This window comes from Glycine soja, chromosome 18 (genome assembly GCF_004193775.1).
Source record: "Glycine soja cultivar W05 chromosome 18, ASM419377v2, whole genome shotgun sequence".
In the NCBI taxonomy this organism is placed as follows: domain Eukaryota; kingdom Viridiplantae; phylum Streptophyta; class Magnoliopsida; order Fabales; family Fabaceae; genus Glycine; species Glycine soja.
Window position 1 is genome coordinate 4774762 of NC_041019.1, and position 25877 is coordinate 4800638.

Here is a 25877-nt window from a genome sequence, read left to right on the forward strand (position 1 = left end):
AAAACAAAAAAATATAAATATAATAAAATTTAAAATATGCTAGAAATAAAAAGAAATAATGAAATATTTAAAATAAAAGATAACTTATATATCATTAATCGAATATTCAAAGTCAACCTCTCATCATCATTGACATCCCATGACACACATGACAGAATCACAAGCCCCGAAACGTTGCCACCTCAACCTCAAAATGTGGTCCCACATTAGCCCCCACACTGCAAACACCACCATCTGATATACATATATATCCACAACAAGTTCTAGTTCTAGTTTCACTCTCTATTCTGATCATTATTCTCTTTCTTATATACGAAGTAACCTTTGTTCATTTTATTTTTATATATCACTGCCAAAATTTCTTCTTCTTCTTCTTCTTCTTCTTCTTCTGCTTCTCTTTCTGGGTTTTGTTCTCTTTGCTTTGTCCACAAATGGTTACACCAAAGCATGGCCACAGATTCTTCAAGTTCCGTGCACTGTTTCTCATAACCACTTCTTCCACTTATTCCTTCTTCTTCTTGTGAATGCCCCAAACTAACCCTTTACCAAAGAGCCACACGTGCCATATATGCCTTCAAGATTCTTGGCACACAAAGGGCAGTGACAGGAACATGTCAGTTTCATAGGAGAAATTAGAATTGTTATCCGTTTATTCCATTCTTCTCACCTGTCTTATCGTGTCAAATCTTGCAGCCTCTACTCCCCCCCTCTCTCTCTCTCATACACACACTTTTAGTTTTCAAAAAACAACAAACAAAACTATATCAAATGGTTGCTAAGGACTATGATCCCTTGACATGCGCGGTTGGTGTGAAAATGGGTAGGATAATGTACTGTGTTGATCACTCAAGGCTCTTCTGGCTATTCTTTGGGGTCTTCTCCCACGTTTACCACGAGAGGAAGCCTCGGATTTAGGACTCTTCAACCTTGTTTCTGTTTTTTTGGTTTGGTTTTGTTCTTTCCTTTTCAACTCTTTCTGCACAAGAGTTGTGCTGTAAGCTATAGTGTTTGAAGTTTCGGTGATAGTTGGTTTTGTTACTTAGTTGGAGTGTACTATAGTTAAGAATTCAACATGTATTCCAATAAAAGGTGTAAGGAGGATGGCAAAGCTGAGCCTCGTTACATCGAAACCGACCCAACTGGTAGATATGCTCGGGTAAGTTCTAATTCATATAATCTTGTGGCTTTTCTTTTTTCAATTTGTTGTGGCAAGTTTTGTTTTATTTTGGAATTGTATTGGTTTTTGTTACTTGCATGGGAAAAGGTAGTGTTGTGTGTGTAGAAGTTTGGTGAGCTGAATAAATGAACCGTGTGAGACTGTGTTAATAGATTTTAGCGAAATCCTATATAGTTGGAAGAAAGAACTGATTCAAATATCACAGGTTTTATTAAATGCCCAGTGACTAGACATCTTAGGTCAAAACTAAAACCTACTACCTTAGGTGTTTTTTTATATTGTTTTCCAATCAAATTGGAGTTTCATCTCGTTAATCTGCTTAATAAAAGTTTGTATTAAAGGTCAACATAGGTTATTGAGATGAAGTTCTAATTCTGATTGGAAAATAGTATCAAAAGTACTTAAGAAACTGTATCTAAAAAGCTGTCTAATTTCTTACCTCTTCTGATTTATCTTTTGTCTACTTTCGGGCATGTGTGTATGCTCAAATTGGGGTATCGACATATGGTTCATGTCTCAATGTTCAAAGCAGAATCGTCTGGAGTTGAACTTCTATTACTCTGGAGCAATCTGTTTGATATTGGGGAGTTGTTGAAAATCAAGTTTGCATAGACAGGAGATGTATATTGAATGCTTTTACCATTTACAGTTTGATTGAGTGGATCAACTTGGCTTCATGCTTAGTAATATGTTAGTGCTGTGCATACTTGGGGCCAGATAATCTTACATGATATTTGTTTGTGAATAGTCTAGTGGTATTCTATATCTTCCTTAAAATTTTGTTGATCACTCACTTCCCTTTAATATCATGTGTATTGATCATAACTGTGAAGAACTGTTGCATATGGAGTTGATGTAGGAGATAATGACTTACCAAAAAGCATGCAAAAACGGGACTGTGTTAGGAACTGAAAATTTAAAACTGGGAAGGGAATGGTATGTGTATTATTTACTGTAAAAGAAATATTACAACTTTCTTTTCATATTTGCAAGATTTAAAAACAGTGAAGTCATGGATGAAATGCTCTAAAACTTTGTGGTGTGTTCTGTGATAATAATGTTGACAATAATTCATTGTTTTCCCTTGCCTGGTTTGTGCCTAGTGTAAACAGTTTCTACTTTTCCATTTCAGAACTTTTCAACCAGCTATGTTTATAGTTTCTGTTAATTCTTTACTTCAAGTATATAGGAAATTAGGATGTCATCACACAGCTGACTCAATGCAACAAAATTTGTGTCTTTTATGTGATTAGGTTGGAGATATTCTAGGAAAAGGGGCAATGAAGACAGTGTATAAAGCAATTGATGAGGTACTTGGAATAGAAGTAGCATGGAGCCAGGTCAAACTCAACGAGGCACTTCGCAAACCAGAAGACTTGGAGCGGCTTTATTTAGAGGTTCATCTCCTCAGCACTCTCAAGCACCAATCCATCATGAGATTCTACACGTCTTGGATTGATGTTGACAACAAGACCTTCAATTTCATTACAGAAATGTTTACTTCAGGGACACTGAGAGAGTAACTTCCTTTCTAACTATAAATTAGGCAATGCTTAAGTCCCATTTTGCAGTTCCTTTGAAATGGAGTACAACATCTTTATTGCCCATACCATAAACTATATGCCTCTTTTCATTTAATATTGACATTTTATTATGCTAGTGTTCAGGTTCATTCTATGCTAATGTGTGCATGGGTGGAATATTGTATTTTAAACTCCTTAAGATAGGGATATGCAGTTTCGTGGCATGCACATTTGGAAATGTTAAATTACTGGATTTATTTTATCTTTATATCATATGCATGCATGATTACAGAATTAACCTTGAAATCACTATAAAAAGTACTTTAATTGATAAGTTTGTGGCTTGTGCAGATACAGGAAGAAATACAAGCACATAGGCCTACAAGCAATAAAGAGTTGGACTCGCCTAATCTTACAGGGTCTTGTTTATCTACATGAACATGATCCTCCAGTAATTCATAGGGACCTCAAATGTGATAACATTTTTGTCAATGGCCATCTTGGACAAGTGAAAATTGGTGACCTGGGTCTAGCAGCAATTCTCCATGGTTCCCAACCAGCTCACAGTGTTATAGGTATTACTATTTATCTTTTTTCTACCAATGATTGTTGAACGTATTGACTATTGAACCACTCTAATTGTTGTTTGTTAATTTTTTCCATTGTTCTAGGCACCCCAGAGTTCATGGCACCAGAATTATATGAAGAAGAATACAATGAACTTGTTGATGTGTACTCATTTGGCATGTGTGTTCTGGAAATGCTTACATCTGATTATCCATATAGTGAATGTGCTAACCCTGCACAGATATACAAGAAAGTGACATCGGTAAGTTCAGATCATGTTTTAAGGTTTAAAGATATCGGTAGAGATAGGACTTTATATATAAGCAACTTTTCTGTCTTTTTGTGTTCAGGGGAAGCTACCGGCATCATTTTTCAGGATTGAAGACACAGAAGCACAAAGGTTTATTGGCAAGTGTCTAATAACTGCAGCAAAGAGACCATCAGCTAAAGAATTGTTGAATGATCCATTTCTTTTGTCTGATGATGCATCATCCATGACAAAGATCGGAATTCAGAAACCCTTTTTAAATTACAATGAAATGGAAAAGCTTCAATTGGATGATGTTTCACCTAGGACTGAAATGTCAATAACTGGGAAGCTAAATCCAGAACATGATACTATCTTTCTCAAAGTGCAAATTTCCGACAAGGATGGTATTAATATTTCCTTTTACATTCAATTTAGGGAAAAATCTTGTTTTGAAGTTGTCTAAATGCAAGTTTCTTGTAATTTTACCACAACAACATCTATTTTTCTTTAGTAAATGAACTTGAGCCTTTATTGAAGTACTAAGTAGCAATAAAACTTTTCTGCTATCTTCACAGGTTCTTGTAGGAATGTATACTTTCCTTTTGACATATACACAGACACTCCCATTGATGTTGCAATGGAGATGGTGAAGGAATTGGAGATCACAGATTTGAAGCCTTCTGATATTGCAAATATGATTGAAGGAGAGATATCTGTGCTGCTGCCAAATAAGAGGAATAGTAACTGTTCAGTTATCACGATGACGACGACAACGAATCATCATTTCCACTCTGCCTCTTCTCGTTCATCATCCCAAGGATCAATATCAGGCTCAGACAGTAGAGCTGATGACTTATTGAATGGAGATTATTGGCTCCATGGTATGTCTTCTTTGTCCCTTCCCCTATACTGTAGTAGCTACTGTGGAAGTGTGCAAGTGTGAGTAAAAAGTCCTGCATTGGGTAAGAATGAAGTTGAGCAACATATAAGTAAAAAAAATCCACAAGCCTAATATCTTAAGATTTTGGGTCGGATATAGTGTCAAGTTCATTTCTGATTAATTCCTGACCCATTTGATCTGGTGTACTTAAATGATCATACTTTAGTTTGGAGTAGTTGCTTAGCAATAGGCTTTGTTATTTAGTTATTTTCATTACTTTCTGGACAAATTTTTGAAAACAAGAAATAAAGTGAAAATGAGATTGCGTTTTTGTAATAATTTATGAAATAGGAAACAAAAACAGAAAATATGGTGCAAGTTGTTCACCCTGGTTGGGTATGTGGGAAATTTCTTAAGATTACCATCCTTGAGAAAATAAGTAGTAATGACTTGTTAATTTTATTTGCTTTTGTAAGGAACAAATGCAACCTTGATATCTTATTGCGGTTTTATGTTTTCCATGAACTTGTAAGGAAGTCCTCATGAAAAGTTACTATAGTTTAGAACAATCACATAGTAAGAGGAACATTGTTGTTTTCAACTAATCTTAATTAGTCTCTGTATTAATCTTGATAAACTACTATTGCAGGTGATGTACTTGATGATGCCAGTTCAATATGCTCCTCACATGGGACATATTCCAACTCAAACTTTTGTTCAGTGGATGAGCAGGAGGAAAACCATAAGGCTTCTACAAGAAAAGATAAACATCTCATCATAAAGAGTCACATGTGCACAAGATTTTCCCCTAATGAAGACCCCATCACTTTGAACCAGTGCAAAGTTTTGGCAGGACCACAAGCACCTTCTACTAGCAAAAACAAGAGGATGATGGACAATCGTAGACTAACAAGGAACAAGTCATTGATTGATACAAGGAGCCAGCTACTACACAGATCACTGGTTGAGGAGGTGAACAAAAGAAGGCTATTCAACACAGTTGGAGCCGTGGAAAATATTGGATTTGTGACACCTTATGAGGTTACCAACAAAAAGTCACATCCAGCATGCGGTGCTTTTGATGTGAACTCTTCTAGAAGTAGCAAGAGAGAAAACTTTAATAGAGAGAAATTTTTTTAGAAATGGTTGTCTCTTGAGCTTTGGAGTCAAAGAGGAGAAAATGGATAACTTCTGTGTCATGGACTAGAGAAAATGATAAGGCTGATGTGCTATGGAGTTATTATTACACTTACAAAGAATAATGGTACTATTTGGAAAAAATCGTTGGGCCATAGATATACCTAAATTATTGTATTATTAGGGTGTTCGATTTCAAATGGGTGTAAATAGAAATACATGGAATCCTATCTCCCTTAAAATGGATCTTAATAATTCAAAAAAGATTAATCTTTAGTTTTTGTCTAGAAAATGTCTTAGTGAAAAAAGTGATTTACATGGAGCATGTTGGACTATGTTTATGAATAAGGATACCATAGTGGGTACTATACGAAATATGATAATTCTAAAAAATTAAAATTGCAATTGCATTAATACAATTTTTAAATGAAATAAGTGAATATAAAATATTTGTAAATTGTTATCAAAGTATGTATCATGGAAGTTAGAGTAAATTATATATATGGGCACTCCGTGAGATTTTGTTAAATTTTCCTAATATTTTACCTTTTTTTAAGCATTATCCTGACATTCTTTATACATTACATTAATTAATTAATCCTTTTAATTGTTTAAAATACATTACACCACCGTATACCCACTTAAGGACGGTTGTTGTAAATGTTTAAAAGATAGGAGTTATGTATAAACTCATAATACCTCAAGGAGTATATCAGTGTAATTTACTTTTGAAGTTATTAGCAAACTTTAATTTCACTAGCAAAGATGAATGGGTTTGATTAAACAGAGAAATAAACATTATTTTTTTATAGAAAAAGGTGGGGAAAAAAAATCCTAAATTTACTTGAAAAGCTGTCTTTATTTGGCAGGAAAAATAATCTAACTAGTAAGGCATACTTGGTAATATCTCAAATTGTATGTAGTCTCATTAGAGTCATACTTAAGCCACCTACAGTTTCTTTTTTTAAAAAAAGGAACAAGTATTTAAGTGCACTCAACGTGTATCGATCGATATTTGATACGTACTGCGTACGAATACCTTTATCAAGATGAAGTATCAATGGGTTAGAGGTATTGGACAAAAATAAATGCTTTTGTTGGAGAGGAATAAGTCTTCCACAATTAATTAGCTGGACCAGCATTCACCATTATTAATAATTTTTAGATGAAATAATAAGAGTTGTTGTATGCATGCGGCAGGGTTTACCAGGCTGCCACTACCAGTATATTAAGATTGCTTATGCTTGTGGTTGGTTTTATTAGCTTCTTTCTCATTACCTATTGGCATGCTTTCCAATATGATAGCATGAGCTATTTATGGTCAACAATGAATAATTGAATATGATTATATGTATTTGCGACGATTAATTTGGATTGATCATTTGACACTCTTAACCCTAGGTGGAAAGATGCTTAGGAAAAAAAATAAAGAAGAAATAATAGATATGATGCATGATATAATGGGAAACAAGAATTAAAAGAGATTAATGATGTGCGTAGGCATGACACCCACGCGGGCGGGGAGTATTCGCCCGCTGCCGTCCCCGTTTGTGGAGATCCAATTTTACATTAAAAAAGGTAAAAATTTATAATAAAAAAATACAATTTTTTTGTTTTATCTTAATTTTTCAACAATAATAAATTTAAGATTTAATTCTAAGTTTAAAACATGACTAAAAATATCAAAATAAATCAATAATAATAATAATAAAATCACACAAGCATAAAAGCATTAAAAAAATATCCAAGTACACATTAATGTTACAGTATTACACAATACAAAAAATAAAACTAGCATAACATTACAAGTCTTCATACAATAAATTAACATCATCATATTGAATCAAGTCTTCATACTTCCGTCCAAGTGTAATGAAACATCTTCAACATCAAACCTACACAATGAAACATGTAAATATGTGTTTAAAAAATATAAAAAAGTCATGAATCAATATAATAAAATTTTCATACCGTCAGCGTTGTTATGTCTTCGTCAACTATTGAGCAAAATTTCATCTTTGATTTTAAGGAACCTAATGACACAATTATACAATCATTAAAATAAATTAATTGCTTAGAAGAAAAATTTACAAGTAAAATTAAATTCTAGCTTACAGGTTCTAATGTGGTTGTGCAAATGCTTCGTACTATCACCACCAAGTTTCTTTTCACAATATTTACATGTAGCTTTCCATTTTTCCTCTATTTTATTTCTTTTGAAGTGGGTCCAAGCAGCGGAAGTTAATCCTCTTTTATTTTGGACTTCTTTCGACATCTTCAACTTCTTCTATATTTGGAGAAGTTTTTGCTTCTTCCACCGGATTGCTTTGTGCGTCATTAGCAACTTGTTGTGTTTCTAACGGATGGATCAATAGGCATATCCATTTTCTGTACAACAAACAAGTAACAAAATTTACAAATGAGTCATGTAAAATTGTAAATGCACAAATTTGACTTTTATTGCAAGATTACAAATTTTTAACTCAATGAATCAGCCAAACCAAAACATCACAATAAGCTAGCAACAGAACAAAGAATTGAAAATACAACAAAAATAAATAAATAAAACAGAGGAAGAATAATTCAAAGTTGCGAAACCCAGAAATACACGGTGCGACTCGAAGAAGAATAAGGTGCAAGGAAAGCTTCCACGAGTTCACGGTTGAAACGAACAGTAAAGAAGGAACGATGAAACGAATGATGAATAAGCGAAGAAGTGAAGAGGGTGAAGATAGTGTGAAACGGTGAAACGAATGGCGAAGAAGGAACGAAAGTGAAGCAATGAAGAAGGAACAAAGGTGAAGAAGAAAGTCAAGGAACAAAATCTGAATGTTTGATGCGACATTTTAGGATTTAGGTAATGTTTGTGTCTTTATGACTTGTGAGATATTACTTATATATATGATAATTTTATTTTGTATTTTTTACTAGTAAAATACTATATTAACCCTTATATTTAGTTATAGATATGATAAGTTACGAGGGTATATAAGTAAAATTCTATATACACGGGGATACGGGGACCCTACAGGATGGGGAGCATAGTTCCTATCCTTGTCCCCGAATTAGCTGCGGGGGGATTTTCATCCTCATTCCCGTCCCCGCAGGGATCCCCGAGTTGCGAAGAGAATTGCCATGCCTAGATATGCGGAAAAAGAACAGCGAGAAAACATCATAATTGTAAGTTTTTATTGTGATTAATTTATTTTTGGTTTGGCTGATAAGTGGGGGACTTGTGAAAAAAAATGTAAGACTATGTTTATCAAGGTATTTTAGTTAATTTTTAACTTTTTTTAATAGCTGAAAAATTTATTTAATTATTCGGTAAATAATTTTTTTTCAATATCATGTAATATTTACTTAGTAGTTTCTAGTATCGCGTGAAACCCTACTTGAAGTATTATTTTTTAAAATAATAACTTCTAACTTCTAGCTTTTTATATTTTATTCTTTTTTATCCTTAAAATATTTATTCAATTTTCTTATTATCCTTTTTAAATATATCATTTTATATTTTTCAGCAATTTCAACTATTAATGTTACCAAACACTTACGATTTAATAAATTAGCTTAAAAGCTTTCCGTTACTAGGTCGAACATAGCCTAAGTCAATTGACTTTATCAAAATTAGACTAACATATAATGATGCAAATATTTTCATAGTAAAACTTATGAAAAATATTTGATAGACACCAAATGTGCTATCCAACCCTAGTGGTGTTCGTAAATTGGATTAGATCGATTTTGAGGGAGAAAACCATTTGATTCAACTACTTCAACTTTCTTAATTCATCATCCAATTTGTTTGGCTTAAAATTATAATCTAATCCGATTTGATCCAATTTAAAGTGGTTTGAATTGAATCAATTTTTTATTTTAATCTTACTTTTATTTTATTGAAAAAATATTAACTACATGGTAAGATATATAATAATAGATAACTTTTTAAGTATATATACTATATCAAAAATAAATTTATACAACTTGATAACTATATTTATGCATGTTAACTCAAATAGTTAGCAAAAAATATTCATTAAATATATTTTTCATGAATAGGTATAAGTTATGTAATGATTTTAGAAATGTATATGAAATAAACAAATATAAATATAAGTGATATTGTAAATTTATGAATAAAAATACATCGATATGCACAAATTCGGTTTGGATTAGATTGGATCAATTTTAAAATTCAAATTCAAAATTCGATTCAATCCGATAAAATAAAAATTGGTTTTTCAATTTTTCGATGCATTTGATTTTTTATTTTTTGGGTTTTTATTGGATTGAATCGATTTATACACTTTTATCCAACACCAAGAGAGAATAAAAAGGAGGAAAAAAATATAAGTACGATAAGATTTATGATTTGATAGTAAGGGATCGATAGAGAGAAATGAGATATATTAGTAAGATATTTAAAATTAAAGATAATTTATGTATTATTACTCAAATTTTATATATCTACATGATTTGAAAATTCTCTCTCCATATATACATTCCCAAATTGTGACAGGGATTGTCTGATTCATTTTTTCTTTTTGCTTAATTAATATTTCAGTTCTTGAATGGGATATATAGTTTTTTAGTCTTGAAAATTTAAAAATATTTTTTTAGTCCCTAAATTTTAAAAATTATATTTTGTTAGTCTCTGACAATAAATTGACACTTGTGATAATTTTTAGTTATCTTAAATTAATTTTTTATTTTTAGTTACTTGAATTTACATTTGAAAACTATCATAAAGTGCTTTAAAATCTATCACAAAGTACTTAAAAATCATGACAAAATATCAATTTATTATGTCAAAGACTAAAAATAAGTAATTTTTCAAAATTAAGGGACTAAAATATATTTTTAAATTTTAGAAAAGAAAAAAAAACATCTTCAAATTCAGAGACTAAAATAGTAGTTTTTTTTTTTTACAAATTATCTGATTAGTGTTTATCAAAAGAGATAAAGACAATTTTTTTAATGAGAGGATTTGTTTTTGATAAAGAAACGTACTTGAGACTACCGAATGCTGTAGACTAACTTGGAAAGGTGAGAAAAAAAAAAGCAACCAATAAGGTATTACATATTTGATAAAATAGCTGGGTTATTTAAATATAATAATACATATTTGATTTTTTAATGAAAAGATTTTATTGAAAGAGATAAACCTATTTCAATGATTTTTATGTCTGGAAAGGAAATTTGTCTTTTATTATTAATCGAGTAATATGAGAAGTTATAAAATTAACTTAATGATTGAAGAGAGAAGGAGAAATAAAAAAGTCAAATTTCTCACTAACAAAAACCAATAAATTAATAACTAACATTTATTAATAAAAAATATTTGAATAATATCCTACGTGCAATGTAGAATACTATTTGGTCAAGTAGCAGGGCCAACCTGAGAAGTGAGGCAAGCAGGGATTTGGGGTTTTCAAAGTCAACACCACACAAACCATATGTGGAACTTCTGGCAATTGCTTTGTGCACCTACCACTTTTCTTATGCACCCAGCACAAGATGGACGATTCCAAAATTTCCCTTCTGTAAAGCTTATACGAATTACGAATCCATAATAACCTTACAGATTGTGGGTTCATACATATATTTTTTTAAAAAAATTTAAAAATATGTTTTACGAATTAATTTAAAATTAATGGTCCATGCAAGACTCAAATCTGTGACTTTTGTGTTATTAGTACAACATTCTAACCAACTGAGTTAATAATCAATTATGTTATAAAATGATTAATGTTGTTATATATAACATTAAAATTTCTAATGTATATTTAATATACATATAAGTTTACATAATAAATTTATGAACAATTTTGTGATAATTAATTTTGTTCTAATATATTTAATGCACCAAAATTAATTATCACAAAATTTATTTTGTAAATTTACATGTGCATTAAATATACATTAAAATTTTTATTGTTATATATAACGAAATTAATTATTTTATAATATAATTGACCTATTAGCTCAGTTAGTTAGAGCGTCATGTTAATAATGTAAAAATCACAAATTTGAATCCTGCATGAATCATTAAGTAAATTTGTCAGAGATAATTTTAAAAATAATGAAAAATATTATATGTACAAGAAAAAACGTTGGATGTACAAAGTAATTGCCGCAATTTGATGTGACATGCATTTTATCCATATCAATCCATTATTTGACGTATTGGATGTTATAATTGCTAAATTTGGCTAAGCATCAAAACAATAACTCAGGGTGCACCCTGGACATTATGTCAATTACTAAAAAACACATCGATATTAAATCCGAAAAATAGCATGCAAGTTTGACCCTTTTGGTCTACTCCAAGAATTTTACTTATGGTAAATAAAATGAGATTTTTAATAATGGGCCCCATTTATGACTAGTGAATCCTTATCATGAATGGTGCGGAGTGATATCATGACCGGTGTCTCATTTAGGCTATAATTGTATGTATTCATGTTAAATTAAAATTATGATGCAAATCCCTTGTTCATGAAGTTTAATAATTTTGGATCTAGCTAGTAGGTGGAATTATACTATTTCAAAGTCTGTTCAAACATGTTGGAGTAGGCTTGGAAGTGAACAAATTTTATATTTTGAGGGGTTGGGATTGAATGAATTTTTTTCTATGTTGACTAGTCATGAACCTGTCCCACAGGACTAAAAATTGAGGTGGATTGAAGCTATCTAAAATCAAACTTTCTGTGTCTATTGGATTTTTTTGAAAGAAACATGATCTGAAACGATTTGGGTGTGTAAAGAGACAGATCAACTTTTAGCAAAGAAAAAATAAATTTAAAGACACTGATGAACTGTGCAATTATGGGCATGTTTTTTCCCCAGAACATAATGTCTAGTTGGCTAAGTAGTGGACTTTTTTGCTAACACTCTAACGTGGTCCTCCCTTACATTTGATTATTATTTCTACTACCAGCCTGTTGTGATGATTTTGTGGTCCTCATGATGTGCTGAATTAAACTTTTGTTCCTTTTCTTCCTTTACTGAACACTGGCCATTTGCATACTAGTCTTTTATCATAACTCTAGCAATATCAACAGTTTTTACGTGTTCCATTGCTCTCCATTGGCACTGATTTTGATGGCAAGGCTTGTTAGTACAATGAACACACATGTAATTAAAAGTGTTCATAGAATGAGTTGAGATTAATCTTTACTCGATTGGAAATTTTGACAGAATCATTCTTAATTGAACCTAAACTTACCTAACCATAACTTGATAATAATACTTAATGAAATAGAATCAAGTCAACTTGATGAGTTGATGCTGATAAAATATATTAATTTTAATATTGTATAAAATAAATCCTAAAATTAAAAGTTTATAATATTCTATTCACATAGACCAAAAGTCATAAAATTATATATATATATATATATATATATATATATATATATATATATATAACTAAGATATATTGGAATATGTTTCAAAAGAAATATTACAATATGAATATATTAACATGTTATGTGAAATATTATCGATCAAGAGTCCATTAGGTTTACAATAATAATCAATTTCTTATATCATAACACGTTTCAATGTAAAGTCTATGCCTAAGATTAGTTCAAGCACACATTTTAATCACATTCAAGAGTTCAAAAATCAATTCTACTAAAATTTGAAACAAACGCAACTAACTCAAAAAAGTCTTATTAATAAATACTACATAATTGCTAAAATAGTATAGATTTTAAATGGATATATGAAACATCGAACTCAAAATCTAACCCGTTAATTAATTTTTAAAATCCAAAACTCTTAAGATTAACTTTACCATTAATAAAGATAGATTAATTCTTAAACAAATTGATCCCATCAAGAAAATGTGTAAGTTAATTGATTGAGTAATGTGCGTGAATTATTATAAATTTTATATATTTTTCTTTAATTTCTCAGGATAAAAAAAACAAACTAACACCCCTACATGGATAATGTGCAAGATATACGTCAATATGACATCATATTACATCCAGGTTAAATAAAACTATGAGTAACATGATTAACAAGGTAAAGGCTAGTCTTCCCTTTGATTTGATGGTTTGGAGGATGATTTCAAACCTTCATTGAGGTCCTGGGATCGAACATTAAAAGAGTGTCTACTCTATAAATGGGGAGGGGGGAGAAAAATCCTAAGTCCTATTTGTCGGCATGCTTGGCTTGAGTCTTAGAACATCATCCTTCATGTGTCAATGTGGCATATAGATATCAAAGGAGTGTCGGTGTTGAAAACGGCTAGCGGTACCAAACTACCAATCTCAATAATTGGCAGTTTCTTCTTTACTAGGCCAAGGGCTAGCAATATTGTCAAAGTTTCACATCTTTGAGGATCATTTATAAGTAGGTACAAAAGAGACCAATATCATTCAACATGTTTTTCTATTTGACCTGAAATGCAAACACTATTGCAAAATAGTCTAGTTCCTAGCTTCCGAGTGTCCAACGATTAGATTGACAACGTATCTGATGTTTTTTCTTGGATAGTGTCTGGTGTCTATTATCTTGATTCAGGACAAATCTGTATGATTTTTTTTATTTGTTGAAATCGAAGATAAACATTAGGAGATTTATAACAATTCATTCACCATGCTCAATCAATTGAACCAGACTCTCTTAGTGACATATTTGCATGATTACTTTCTTAATTGAAGTAGTTGTTACAACTTTAAAATGTGATATTTGAACTTGAAAGGGAAAGCCAAGCTGATATTGTTCAGTAACATTTTGAGTCACAAATTGCCCGGTTAAGGGGAAAGCATCTTAAATAAAAATAAATAAATAGTAATTAGAATAGAAATCTGTTTTTTTGCTTGTTAATATTTTTATTGCTGAAGGAACACTAGGTCATATTAATTTTATCAAAGTAAATTCTACTATTTATTTTTACCCAACTAACTTTGGCACAATTGCACTAGCTTTTCAGACACCACAAGTGATAACTAGAGAGAGAACTGTTATCTTGTTTTTTTTTTTTTTTGCATTTTTGGAGCCTGCTTGGTTGCAACTAAGAATATAAAAACACTTTTAACTTCAAACACTGAATTGAACCAGCTGGTTTTGCATAACAATGTTGGAACCGTCAATATAGATAGAATCAAATGTTCAAAGGACATCTAATTGACACTATATATGAACACAAACAACTAGAACAGCAAAATCCACAAAAGGAGATTGCAGGGCCATTCAAAAAGTTTATTCTTTTATTTATTTATATTTGTTAGCAGCTTGTTGCTCATCATGCCATATAGCTAGAGAATGGATAATAAACTGGAGCTTTTATAATGTTATCAATCACAATTTATCCATAAACTATTTCTGAAATAAGTGAGCAGATAGCTTTCTTGACATCAAATTCCTTGTTGCTACTACATTTTTAAATCTGTCAAAGATTGATAGTGTATTATATGAGATTTTCAGAACAGAAGTTGGTCAAGAGAAATGTTATTTACAAGACTATACAGATGCATTGGATAATCTAAAATCTTTACATTCTGAGTTGAGCCATGTCATACCAAATTTGCTCAAATGCTTTGACAATAAGATCATGGTATTCCCTTGAATTCAGTGAGAGATAGCAGGCAAGCAAGTTCTCCAAATCTTTCGATGCGTGGATATTGTTCTCCACAATCATCTCCACCATTGACTCCCTGAAGTCTCTTTGTGGATCAAGTGAGGACTTAACAACTGCAAATCCCTCTGGAAAGCCTGAATTCATTGAGGCCTTGCATGCTCTGGATGACACACTCCTCCTTGCATAGGCTTGAACTTTCTTGCTTGCGAGTTTTGGAGAATTGACTCTAAGTTTTATACCTGGAGAATTAGCAGAGGAAATTCTAGCTACTGGACTTGTTTTTCTTTCTCTCTTAGTTCTACTACATTCCTCTTTGCTAACTATGACAGATAGAGACTGATGAGACTTCAGCTCATCAAATTTAGCTGATCTTCTCAACTCAGTGGTTTCAATGACCTTATCATCAAACTTCACTGGCTTTGTTAATATTGGAGCAAGGCCCAATTGTGAAATTGTGTCAAAGCCATCAAGGTTTTCAGAATTTCCATTGAAGGGTTCATTTTTCATGTCAATGATGATGTCATTGGTGGAAGAGCTAACTCTACAACTGCATTCAGAGGCTACCCCATTAAGCAGGTCAGGAATAGTGAACTTATCACACTCAGACTCAGATGAAACATATTCATCATTGAGGTTTGATTCAGAAGAAGAAATCTCTATGGAGGAGAGATAATAGTCTGGAGACTGAAGTTGATTTGGCTTAATCCAATTGTTTGTGGAATGACAACCAAAACTTTCGATGACGGGTGAAGACACAACTGTTGGAGAAGGCTTATAAATGGTTTTTCTCCCAGCCCTTCTCTTGGATGACCTTCTTGGTGAATCAGTGAATGTGTTATCTGAGTGTTTGGTGTAAAAAATAGGAGAGTTGTATAACTTACCAGCTATGTTTGGTTCAATGGAGAAATAATGAGAGTATCTTGGCTGTGACCTTTGTGATGTTGTTGGTGAGGCTACTTTGTTCTTCATAACATGAGGGCCATTTCTCTTCCTTGATTTGCTCATATCTTTGAGCTTATAGAACCATGCATTTGGCATCATATCTGACAATCTGAACCTGTTATTACCCATCAAGGATATGCCTCAAGCACAGCCTTCTCTCCTTTCTCAGTGTTTATTTATTGTGATGCCTCAGAATTGTTCAAATTTCATGAGAGCTGAAATGGAAGATTTAGAGAACCAGAAAACATGGTTTATAATAGATAAAAATTAAAGTTGGTGGTCCACTACACAAGAAAAGTTCCAAAACGAAAGCAAGGGGACCAGGTATGTCCACCAAATGACTTTCTCTCATCATTGTTCCAGCAAACATGCACAGATCTGTGGCTGTGAGGTCTGTAGATTACAACAGCATTTAGTTTTTTTTTTTGCTTTTTCATATCCATGCTCATCCAAGTCATCAATTCCTTGGTAATAAGTTGATAAAGTTGTGCCCGCAAGAAACTTTGCTAAACTTTGTTCATTTTATGCAAAGGGGATGCCAAAAGAATATTTATAAGCTTAAATTCTGCACATATAGAAATTAAAAAAAATGAAAAAGAAAAACAGCTCATTGTCTAAGAATCTATTAGAGTTAACCATCAATCTAACAGCTCATTGTCTGAATGGATTTGACTCCTTAAAGTGAAGGAGAACACTTTAGAGAATACAGTGCAATATTAATCATTAATTAAAAACTTAAGGATTAAATATATTTTTTTCTCTGAAATGTGAATTATTTTTTTGTCCATTAAATTTAAAATTGTTTTTTTAGTCCCTTAAATTCTCAAAATACTTTAAGGACTAAAAAGTTGTTACAAATTATGAATTTCTCATTTCATGTTTGGTTTGTGTTGTGAAAAAGGATTAAAAAGAATATTTTGTGAATTTCAAGGACTAAAAAAAAGTAATTTTGAATTTGAAAAATTAAAAAAAAAATGACTCAACTTTGAAAGATTAAATCATTTAGAGGAATACTAGTGATACTCGATTTGATACTCTTTCTCAAAGACTCTCTCAAAGATTCTCTTTATAATTTGTTTAGAATTTTTTAAATTACCTATTTTGATTGGTTTTTATTCTCATTAAATATAATTCAGGAAAGAAAATCATTAGATAAAAAAAACTTATTAAAAATTATGATTTCTATTAAATTCTAACTAATCATAGAAAGAATCTTAAAAAAATATATATTAAAAAAAGTGTCACTATCATTTTTTAAATATATTTAAGCAAAAAATTAATGATTGAAATTGTAACCAACTTTCGATTTTATTATACATGTATTTAATTTTATCACAATTCTCAACCATTAATTAATCAATGATAATAAGTACCCTTTATCCTCTAAAGTTAAACGAGTCAAATCTTTGCTAAATATGAATGATTTTGCGTATGTAAGATGATTAAAGTAATCAAACAAATAATAATTTGTTGCATGAATTAATATTATTTTCACCGTAGTAATCTATGGATTGTTGGATTAAATTTGAATCAATAATAATAATAATAATAATAATAATAATAGATATTGTAACTGTAAAAAAAAAAAAAGTGGTCTTGTAACATAATCTAATTCTAAAAACTATTAATGTCATCCGCTAATTGCCATAACCATATAGATTTTATCAACTAAGTAGCATTAATGTACTGATACTATAATGTTAAAAAGTTGATTGCTAAAAGCTTACATGGATCATAGGTGTCTTCAGTGTGGGACTACCTTAGAGGCTGAAGTAACTAAAGACACCCTATAAACATGATTACCATCCATCACTGCTTATCTTTTTTTTCTTCTTCTTCTTAATTGTAATTTTAAACCATATAATCAGTATTTTACATCATTTTATGAATTTGATCATCTCATTTTTTTTTCAAATTTAAACCTCTACTATTTAAATTATATATTCTTGATTAATCCATTAATTTCACATTTAACAATTAACTTGAAGTGACATTTTATTATATTGTCACGTTAACACATATTGATGTGATACTTTATTATACTATTACTTAATAATTGACATTTAAATATTAGATATCAAGTTAATAAATGGATCAATATTGTACGATTAAAATAATAGAGACAAAATCTGTGAAAAAAATAAAAATAAAAGAGCGTAATTCATGAAATGCAAATAATAAAAAAGACTAAAAGAATTTTTTTTTTCTTTGATCCGCACTTCGGGGGTAGTTGAAGGATTGTAACTCATAATCTGGTTCTCCACGTTTGGTTGGAGTATGCATGCATTTAACATTAAACAAGTGATCATGAATTTAGCAAATAGTGGAGACCCATTTGCCTATGCTGATTTCATTTATCCCCTAATTCCTGGCTTTAGAAATTATGACATCCTTTGCCTTTTTATTCATAATCTCCATTGATACATCGAATTTTGCTATTCCCACACCATTTTCTTTTTAACAAAAATACATTTGATGGGAATGTGGTGAAGTCACATCTCCTAATAATAATACAAGGAAAACTTATTTTAATTGTCTATCTCAAAAAATATCATGAAGATACCAACAAAAATACAATTTTGTTGTGTATGCCACAAGATGTACATTTGAGCAAGATTTGTTGAGATACACAACAGAGGAAGATACACAGCAAAAAAGTATTTTCCTGGCGTATTTAAACAAATCTTTGCCTAGAACCCAGATGCACAATGAAAATAAGTTTGCATTGTTCATCAACAAATCTTGTCGCAATATATAATGAAGATGTATTTTTGTAAGAAAACTGAAAAAGTTAAAGACGAACTTAGCAAAAATGGGGTGGGAACCAATAACAAAACGCTTGATTCAAATTCTGCAAAACCCACTGAGCAATTGTCTTATTTATGAGATGTATTGTTCAGAACAAAAAAAAATGGGTGAAATTTGTTTTTGGGTCTTGTACTTTCAGCTCAAATTGGTTATAATCCTTGTACTTCGAATAGATGAAATCAATCCTTCAACTATTAAAAATGTGATTTTCTTCCCTCCCTTGTGTGGTTTTATAACTTACAAAATTAGTAGAGAGGGATCAGAGTCACATATTTTTAAAAGTTGGAGTACTACTTTTATCAATTTGGAAGTATATGAATGATATACGCTCATCCATTCAGTTTTACTTCTTTTTTCTATCTTCATTTTGGTTACATAAATCAACAGCTCCTTTTTTTTTTTGTATAAAAACTGTATTGATATAATTTTGTTAGAATAGTTTTTCCCTAGCTACCTACGCTACATAAGTAATATTCAGGACAGTAAACCAAATGGACTTAGAATCATATTGAAGTATCTCTTTTCAGTATAATATCAGCAACTTCAAATTTTAAAAAGAAGTATTCTTCGAAATTCTGTCAGAATTTTTTTAATTTCAGAGATTAGATTAATTGTGTCTAACTGTCTATACTCTTCTAGTAAAACATCGGTATGTCCTTCAACCTTGAAATCTTTTATGTTGAAAAGCGACCCAAAAGCTTCACTTCTCTCGTATCTGCATACATTCTCATTTTGCTTCTATCAAAATCAAATTATCAACAGCATCTCAAGCAAAATTGGATAACATCTAATGCTCTCACTGTGCATATATATCCTTAATTTTCTTTCAGATCATCAAATGCCAAATTATTATAGCTGAAGACACTCCTCCTTCCCTAGCTTAACGCGTACAAAGTCCATGCAATAGATAATTTATGCTGTATGTGTCATTTCTATCCTATCCTATCCTATCCTTATATCCTATGATCCAATCATCCTCAACTAATTAACGCCTTTTCCCTCCCCCCTTACCCACCCTCTAACTAACATCACAATCTGTGTTTGTGCATGTCTTAGTTACAACAACCTTGGTTTCAAGTTTCTACAATCATTACCATGGCCTAACACCTCTTTGTTTTTACATGGGAGTTGCAAGAAGTTAGGAAGAGTATAGCAGGTACCCCTAATGAAGGATCACAATTCACACCTCCTACATCAATATCACACTCGATATTTTAGAGACTAGAATGGGTTTGTCAATTAACATCCTACCATCTATTTAACGAGAAATTATTACATAGTTTGAAAAGATATATGAATATAGTCTCCACTAATTTTCATGTGACATATAAAAGAGATTTTTAATTTACGAGAAAAAGTAAATAAAATTTGATTATGTGTCATGTGAAGAATGAATAAGATCTTGGTGATCCTGAACCATATAAAAATTTATCATCTCCAATACTATTCAAAAGCAACCAAACCACCATATCCAATGTTAAAATCCTAAAGTTTCTTTATACATAAATGACCTTTCTTACTTTGGAAATGAGAGTGAAAGCACAGGGTGTCTTTAGATCCAAGTTATTCAAGCCATGCAAAAAACACTATTGTTGTTTGAGCCAGTTCATTACTTATAAAAGCTCTTTGATTTTGTGCTCACAAGTTCAAATCCCAAAGGCCATTCGCAACTAAAGCAATGTCTTCAATAGTTATTATCAATACTTCGTTCCCCAAAGAGATCTAAAGACAAAGATAGGTTACCAGACCTCAAAAATCCCTTGTATATTGAGCATGAAACTCTCCCCTTTCCATCATATAATTCACCACTTGCTCCAGCTTATGCAAGAGCTTGCTGTGTAGACAAAAGGGAAGCTTCTCTCCAAGTGGAAGAAACATGCAAGAAAATTGAGAACTATTTGGTGGAGATGATTGTGGAAGAGGGGAAGATGAGGGATTTGATGGATTTGGAAGAACTTCTACTCTGCTGGAAAAACCTAAAGTGTCCTATCTTCATTGAATTAGTGTGTAGATTCTATGTAGAAATTTGCAAAGACTTGTTTTCTTTTTGACAGTGAAGAAGGTAGTTCCAATCCAACAAATGGCTGAGAATATGCTCTTCTCCATTTGGCTTAAGTGAGAGAGAGAAAATAGCAACATACTAATTTTCCTTATTTTAGTTTACAGTTTAGTGACTCTTTAAACTCTATAGATGAATAATTTGGTTTCTATCTATCTATAAGTCAAATGCTCAACTTCTATACATTCAATTATGTGCACCTTCATTCTGTTCTGCCACTGTAGAAAATTAAGGTCATCAACCGAAAAAAGAAGTGTGATTGTGTAGCTATTCTAAATTATCATTTTCTTTGGTTTTTCACCAATTGGTTTTGGTTGTATCCATTTCCTGAACTGCTTCAGATGCTGCCTTGTCCAACCCTAACCTTTGCAACTCATTAGAAAAACATTTGCATCTGTTTTGCTGATTTTGTATGGACTATGGTGAGCATATGGAAAGGATACATGTATAAATAAGATATGTAGGAAGAAACACGTTGCAAAAACAACCATGTGAAACTGAAAACTAATAACGATTTTTTTTTCAAAATAAAAGCACTAATTTCTTCTTTCTTAAAATAAAAACCCAATGACATATTGGGCCACTTTGTTTAATTTTTTTTTAAAAAAAAATAATTTTAAAAAATTTCTTTTAAAAAAATTTTCTAAAAAAAGCAGAAAATTATTTTTAAAAAGCAAAAAAAAAATACTAAGTTTATTAAAAAAAATAAAAAATACTAAATTACAATTTTGATCCTTTAATTTTTTATTCATGATTTTAATATTTACATTTAAAAAATAAAATTTTAATCCAATCTTTAATTTGTATATGTTTATTTTTTATTTTAATTAATTAAATATTTTTTATAATACCTTAAATAAATATATTATATCAAAGGTTCTATTGAAATGTATTAAAATATAAAATTAAACATATTTAAAATTAAATATTGAATTAAAATTGTAAACTTTTTAATTTATAAAAACTAAAATCATAAAAAAAACTTAAAAATTAGATATCAAGAATTAAAAAGGCTAAAATTACAAAAAAAATTATTAACAATAATCAGAATCACTCGGTTAAAGATTTAATCACACTTAATCTAATCATCCTTTGATCGTGACGAGGTGCGGGTGAGAAAATCTCTCTACACCGTAATCGCTATTTGGCATCGCTGCAACAATCTGCGATACTCTTTCCTCTCTCCGCTTCGAATTTCTTCTCACACTCTCTGCTTCGCCGCAAACAGTGACTCACTGAACAACTTTCCGAAGCATTGAGTAGTAGTGATTGGGTGGTAACAAAGAGAGAGAGAGAGAGAGAGAGAAAAGGATGAACCAGAACCCGCAATCGAGTGAAGGAAGGAACGATGACGATTCTGCCCTTTCTGATTTCCTCGCTTCCTTAATGGATTATACTCCCACTGTAACCTACTTTCCCTTCCTTCCTTCATCTTCCTTTTTTCTTTTCTTTTATTTTGCTTTTCTTCTTATTACAAAATTTCATCTTTTAGATACCTGATGAATTGGTGGAGCATTACTTGGCCAAGAGCGGTTTCCAATGTCCCGATGTTCGATTGTGGGTACCCCTTATCTTTATTATTCACTATAAATTAATTCTTGTTTTTTTTTTCGTACCAATGTTTTCCTGTATAATAGTAATTGTTATTAGCTCCTTCGGAAAATTAGGAACTCTGGAATTGAATTGTATGGAAGGTTTCTTTCTTGTGAGGAAACTAGTTATTAATTGCTATTGTTTCTGACAGGTATCTTACCACCTAGAGCATGCTGCTGTCTAGGGTTCAATTGTTCAAACAATGCTTAATATTGAATTTGTTTCCCATCTTTCTCTGCCCTAATTTTAACATTTTAAAATTAAAACGAAAGAGATGGGTTAAGGACTTAAGGGTGTGAAGGAAACCTCTTAAGACCGACGAAGATTGGTTAATTGCATTTTTTGCATCTTGTTGGAGTTTGAACTGTTGACTAATGAATGTAAAATTTACCCTTTTGTGGCAGTTTTTGACTGAGCCATTGTTTTTAACTAATTTGCTTGTCTTGGGTGGATTAAATCACATTTCCTGCTCTTTTCTCATACTTATCATCCCTATTTTTAATTTTTTTTTAACACTTCCGGCATGCCTATCTTTTTGCTCTCTCTCTGCGGTAAGTCTTTGCCTGAGTTGAGTTTTTGGCTGTTAATGTGGTGGTCATGCTAAAAGAAGTAAAAAAAAAAAAAAGGAGACAAATCAAAAGTCCATGCATTTGCAAATAATTGAGTGCTAGAGCGATATGATATTATGATAAGTTCGTTGGATATCTACACATATTTGATGTATAAAAACTTAAGGCAGAAGGGATCTTTACATGGAAATAAAGAATCACAGCATTGTGTTACCGTCAATCTGAGAGTTTTTGAGTTGTTATATTAGATAAGTTATCTAAAACAAATAAAAATATAAGATATTAACAGTTTATACTTTGTTTACGCTTTCTGTGCAAACATTGACTATTTTTTTTTAATGTATCTTACTCGTATTTGGGATCATTTAACATGGTGCAGTCATTATATTGGGAATGAGCTCTGACTGTTAAAGCAATTTACGTCAGCAAATGATGAAATATGCAAATTGTGTTGCTCTGATTTTCTAGCTTTTTTTTTCTTTTCATTGTTACTGAGGTTTATTTGGATTTCTTGCTGTTTATTGTTGTTTTGAACTTCTAATACTGTCCAAAATAAGTGCTTGTTTATTGGGATTCATGCTTGACTGTTGTTGACTGATTTATTTCTACATTAAGTTGGATTCTTAGACCTTGTATGTCTTGTTCATAATATATCGTGTGCTTGACTAGAAATTCTCATTACTATTTCAGGACTAGATTGGTAGCTGTTGCCACTCAGAAGTTTGTAGCTGAAGTTGCAGGAGATGCACTTCAGTATGTTCATTTTACCTATGTTTTAATTGAATCTTTACCTTCTATCCTTTATTTTCTTTTATTTTTAACCTTGAATCACTGCATCACAACAAACTCTTTATGTGCATAGTAAATTTGGGAAATACTCTTCTGTTGAAATTTGTTTCTGGTTTCCTAAAAAGTATTGAACATTTGGCAAAAGTTAGTTCATGCATGTGAGTGAAGGTGAGAAGTGTCTGATGGAAATTTGTTTCTTTAATGAGTGCATGTGTAAGGCATTATATAGGAAATGCACATACATGAGTGCATTACTATTTCTTTTTTGGTTAAGTCATAAGTGCATTATTATTAGTCATTTAGTTTCTCTGTCTTTCTTATACGTGTCCATGCTGGCATGATGAGTTGACTAGATGTTAACTGTAGGCACTGCAAAGCAAGACAAGCAACAATTCCAAAAGACAAAAGGGACAAGCAGCAGAAGGTTTTGATTGCTCTTAACTGGTTTTGTCTTTACAGTCATTGTGTGTATATTACTTACATTTTTTCTATGTATAACAGGATAAGCGCCTAGTTTTGACAATGGAAGACCTTTCAAAGGCATTGCGTGAGGTAAGAATAGTTATCTATTTCAAATAGAGAAAAGTTCTCTCCTCATTGTAGTAGGGGTCATTGCAAATTTGCAATCCATTATTGTATTATAGATGTTTACCCTCACTATGTGATATCCACTCTCCACTCCAGGCTGTATATATTCACTGTGCCATCCCACACCAGTGGTCTAGTCATGTTTTCAAAAAAAATGTTTTTAAGCTTCTTCTTGGATCAACGTTGTGGTGTTAATAGAGCTCTAAGATTAGAGCTAATTGTACTGATATGTTAATGTTCCTTTACATTTAATCCATTTATTATCTTTTATGAACAGTATGGCGTGAATTTAAAGCATCAAGAATATTTTGCTGATAGCCCTTCTACCGGAATGGATCCTGCTACCCGAGAAGAATGAGTTTTTCTTGTTTTTTTTTGGTGTTCTGGCTTCTAAAGTCTCGTGTTTAGTAAGTATCCTTATGTACAAATGCTGAATTGAATATATTCTATTGATATGTTGGTTCTCTAGTGTTATGCACTGTATCAGAAGGCATAGCGCAGTATGCCCATTTTATGTAGTTGAATACACGTCATTTTACTGGCTTGAATTTGTGTTTGATTCCATGTTTTTAACTGATTGCCAAATATGTTTTGTAGGAGTGACATAGTTAATGGAACAATTTTCATGATATGATGCCCAAACTATAACAATCTCTCCACAAATCTGCGGAAGCAATGCATAGCATGTTTGGATTGAAGTTGGGAAAACTCAAAAGTACTTTTACTCTAGAAGCAACAAATCTTTCCTTCTGAATTTATGCATTGAAACACGCAATTTTATATTGAAATTCACAAAAGTACTTTATAACTTTAAACCAAAGAGGCTCGCAATTGGTCGCCGCTAACATTAATGGAATCTGATATGAAGAAGTGCTCTTATCAGTAATGAACTCATCTTATGTTTCTCTATTGTTATTTCTTAAGAGAAAAAATGATTATATACTGAAAGTGTAAAAGGGTTTACATAGTTATTCAATCACAACTTATTATAAAGTTTGTTGATTTTTAAATTAATTCAAATAGTGATATATAATTAGATGACAGTGTAAAACTGTTTTACATTACAGTGTTTAGGCATTAAATTCTATTTTTAAATGTCTCCTGTTTGTATCACGTTTTCCTTTAGTTCTAAATTTTAAATTTTTACTTAGTACAATTAATCATTTTTTTTTCAAGAAAACATAGACAGTATACCGTGACTTAAGTTAAATGGATAGGAAAAATGTTCATTTGTTGGGGATGGATATGGAACAGGTATTTACTTGTAAATTTTGAATGGAAATGTGTGGGTAATATGTCCTATAATAGTACTCATCCTGTCCTCCACCTATTATATATATTAATTTAATTAAAATTAAAATACCTTACATATATAAACAAGTATATATTTTACTAATTAT

General features: G+C 31.3%; 3 protein-coding genes across 4 annotated transcripts; 2 read left to right on the forward strand and 1 right to left on the reverse strand.

The window, feature by feature from the left end:
- Positions 1 to 290: 290 nt before the first annotated feature.
- On the forward strand, positions 291 to 5826 carry LOC114396619 (probable serine/threonine-protein kinase WNK4). Of its 2 annotated transcripts, none has more exons than XM_028358695.1 (7): positions 291 to 1156; positions 2431 to 2696; positions 3052 to 3275; positions 3372 to 3529; positions 3618 to 3921; positions 4093 to 4398; positions 5047 to 5826. In XM_028358695.1, exons 1-7 carry the CDS (start codon positions 1073 to 1075, stop codon positions 5535 to 5537), a joined length of 1833 nt encoding a protein of 610 aa, XP_028214496.1. In that variant the 5' UTR covers positions 291 to 1072; the 3' UTR covers positions 5538 to 5826. The 2 variants fall into 2 exon arrangements, with proteins under 2 accessions (XP_028214496.1, XP_028214497.1); XM_028358696.1 differs by lacking the exon at positions 291 to 1156 and adding an exon at positions 1221 to 2113.
- Positions 5827 to 14983: 9157 nt separating this feature from the next.
- LOC114395857 (transcription repressor OFP4-like) lies at positions 14984 to 16518 on the reverse strand. Its single transcript, XM_028357724.1, has one exon. The coding sequence runs from the start codon at positions 16198 to 16200 to the stop codon at positions 15043 to 15045; it is 1158 nt and encodes a 385-aa protein (XP_028213525.1). The 5' UTR covers positions 16201 to 16518; the 3' UTR covers positions 14984 to 15042.
- A 5494-nt stretch (positions 16519 to 22012) lies between these two features.
- On the forward strand, positions 22013 to 25433 carry LOC114394699 (transcription initiation factor TFIID subunit 10-like). Its single transcript, XM_028356367.1, has 7 exons — positions 22013 to 22342; positions 22431 to 22495; positions 23791 to 23853; positions 24256 to 24313; positions 24391 to 24441; positions 24755 to 24884; positions 25075 to 25433. The coding sequence occupies exons 1-6, from the start codon at positions 22250 to 22252 to the stop codon at positions 24833 to 24835; spliced, it is 411 nt and encodes a 136-aa protein (XP_028212168.1). The 5' UTR covers positions 22013 to 22249; the 3' UTR covers positions 24836 to 24884; positions 25075 to 25433.
- Positions 25434 to 25877: the final 444 nt, after the last annotated feature.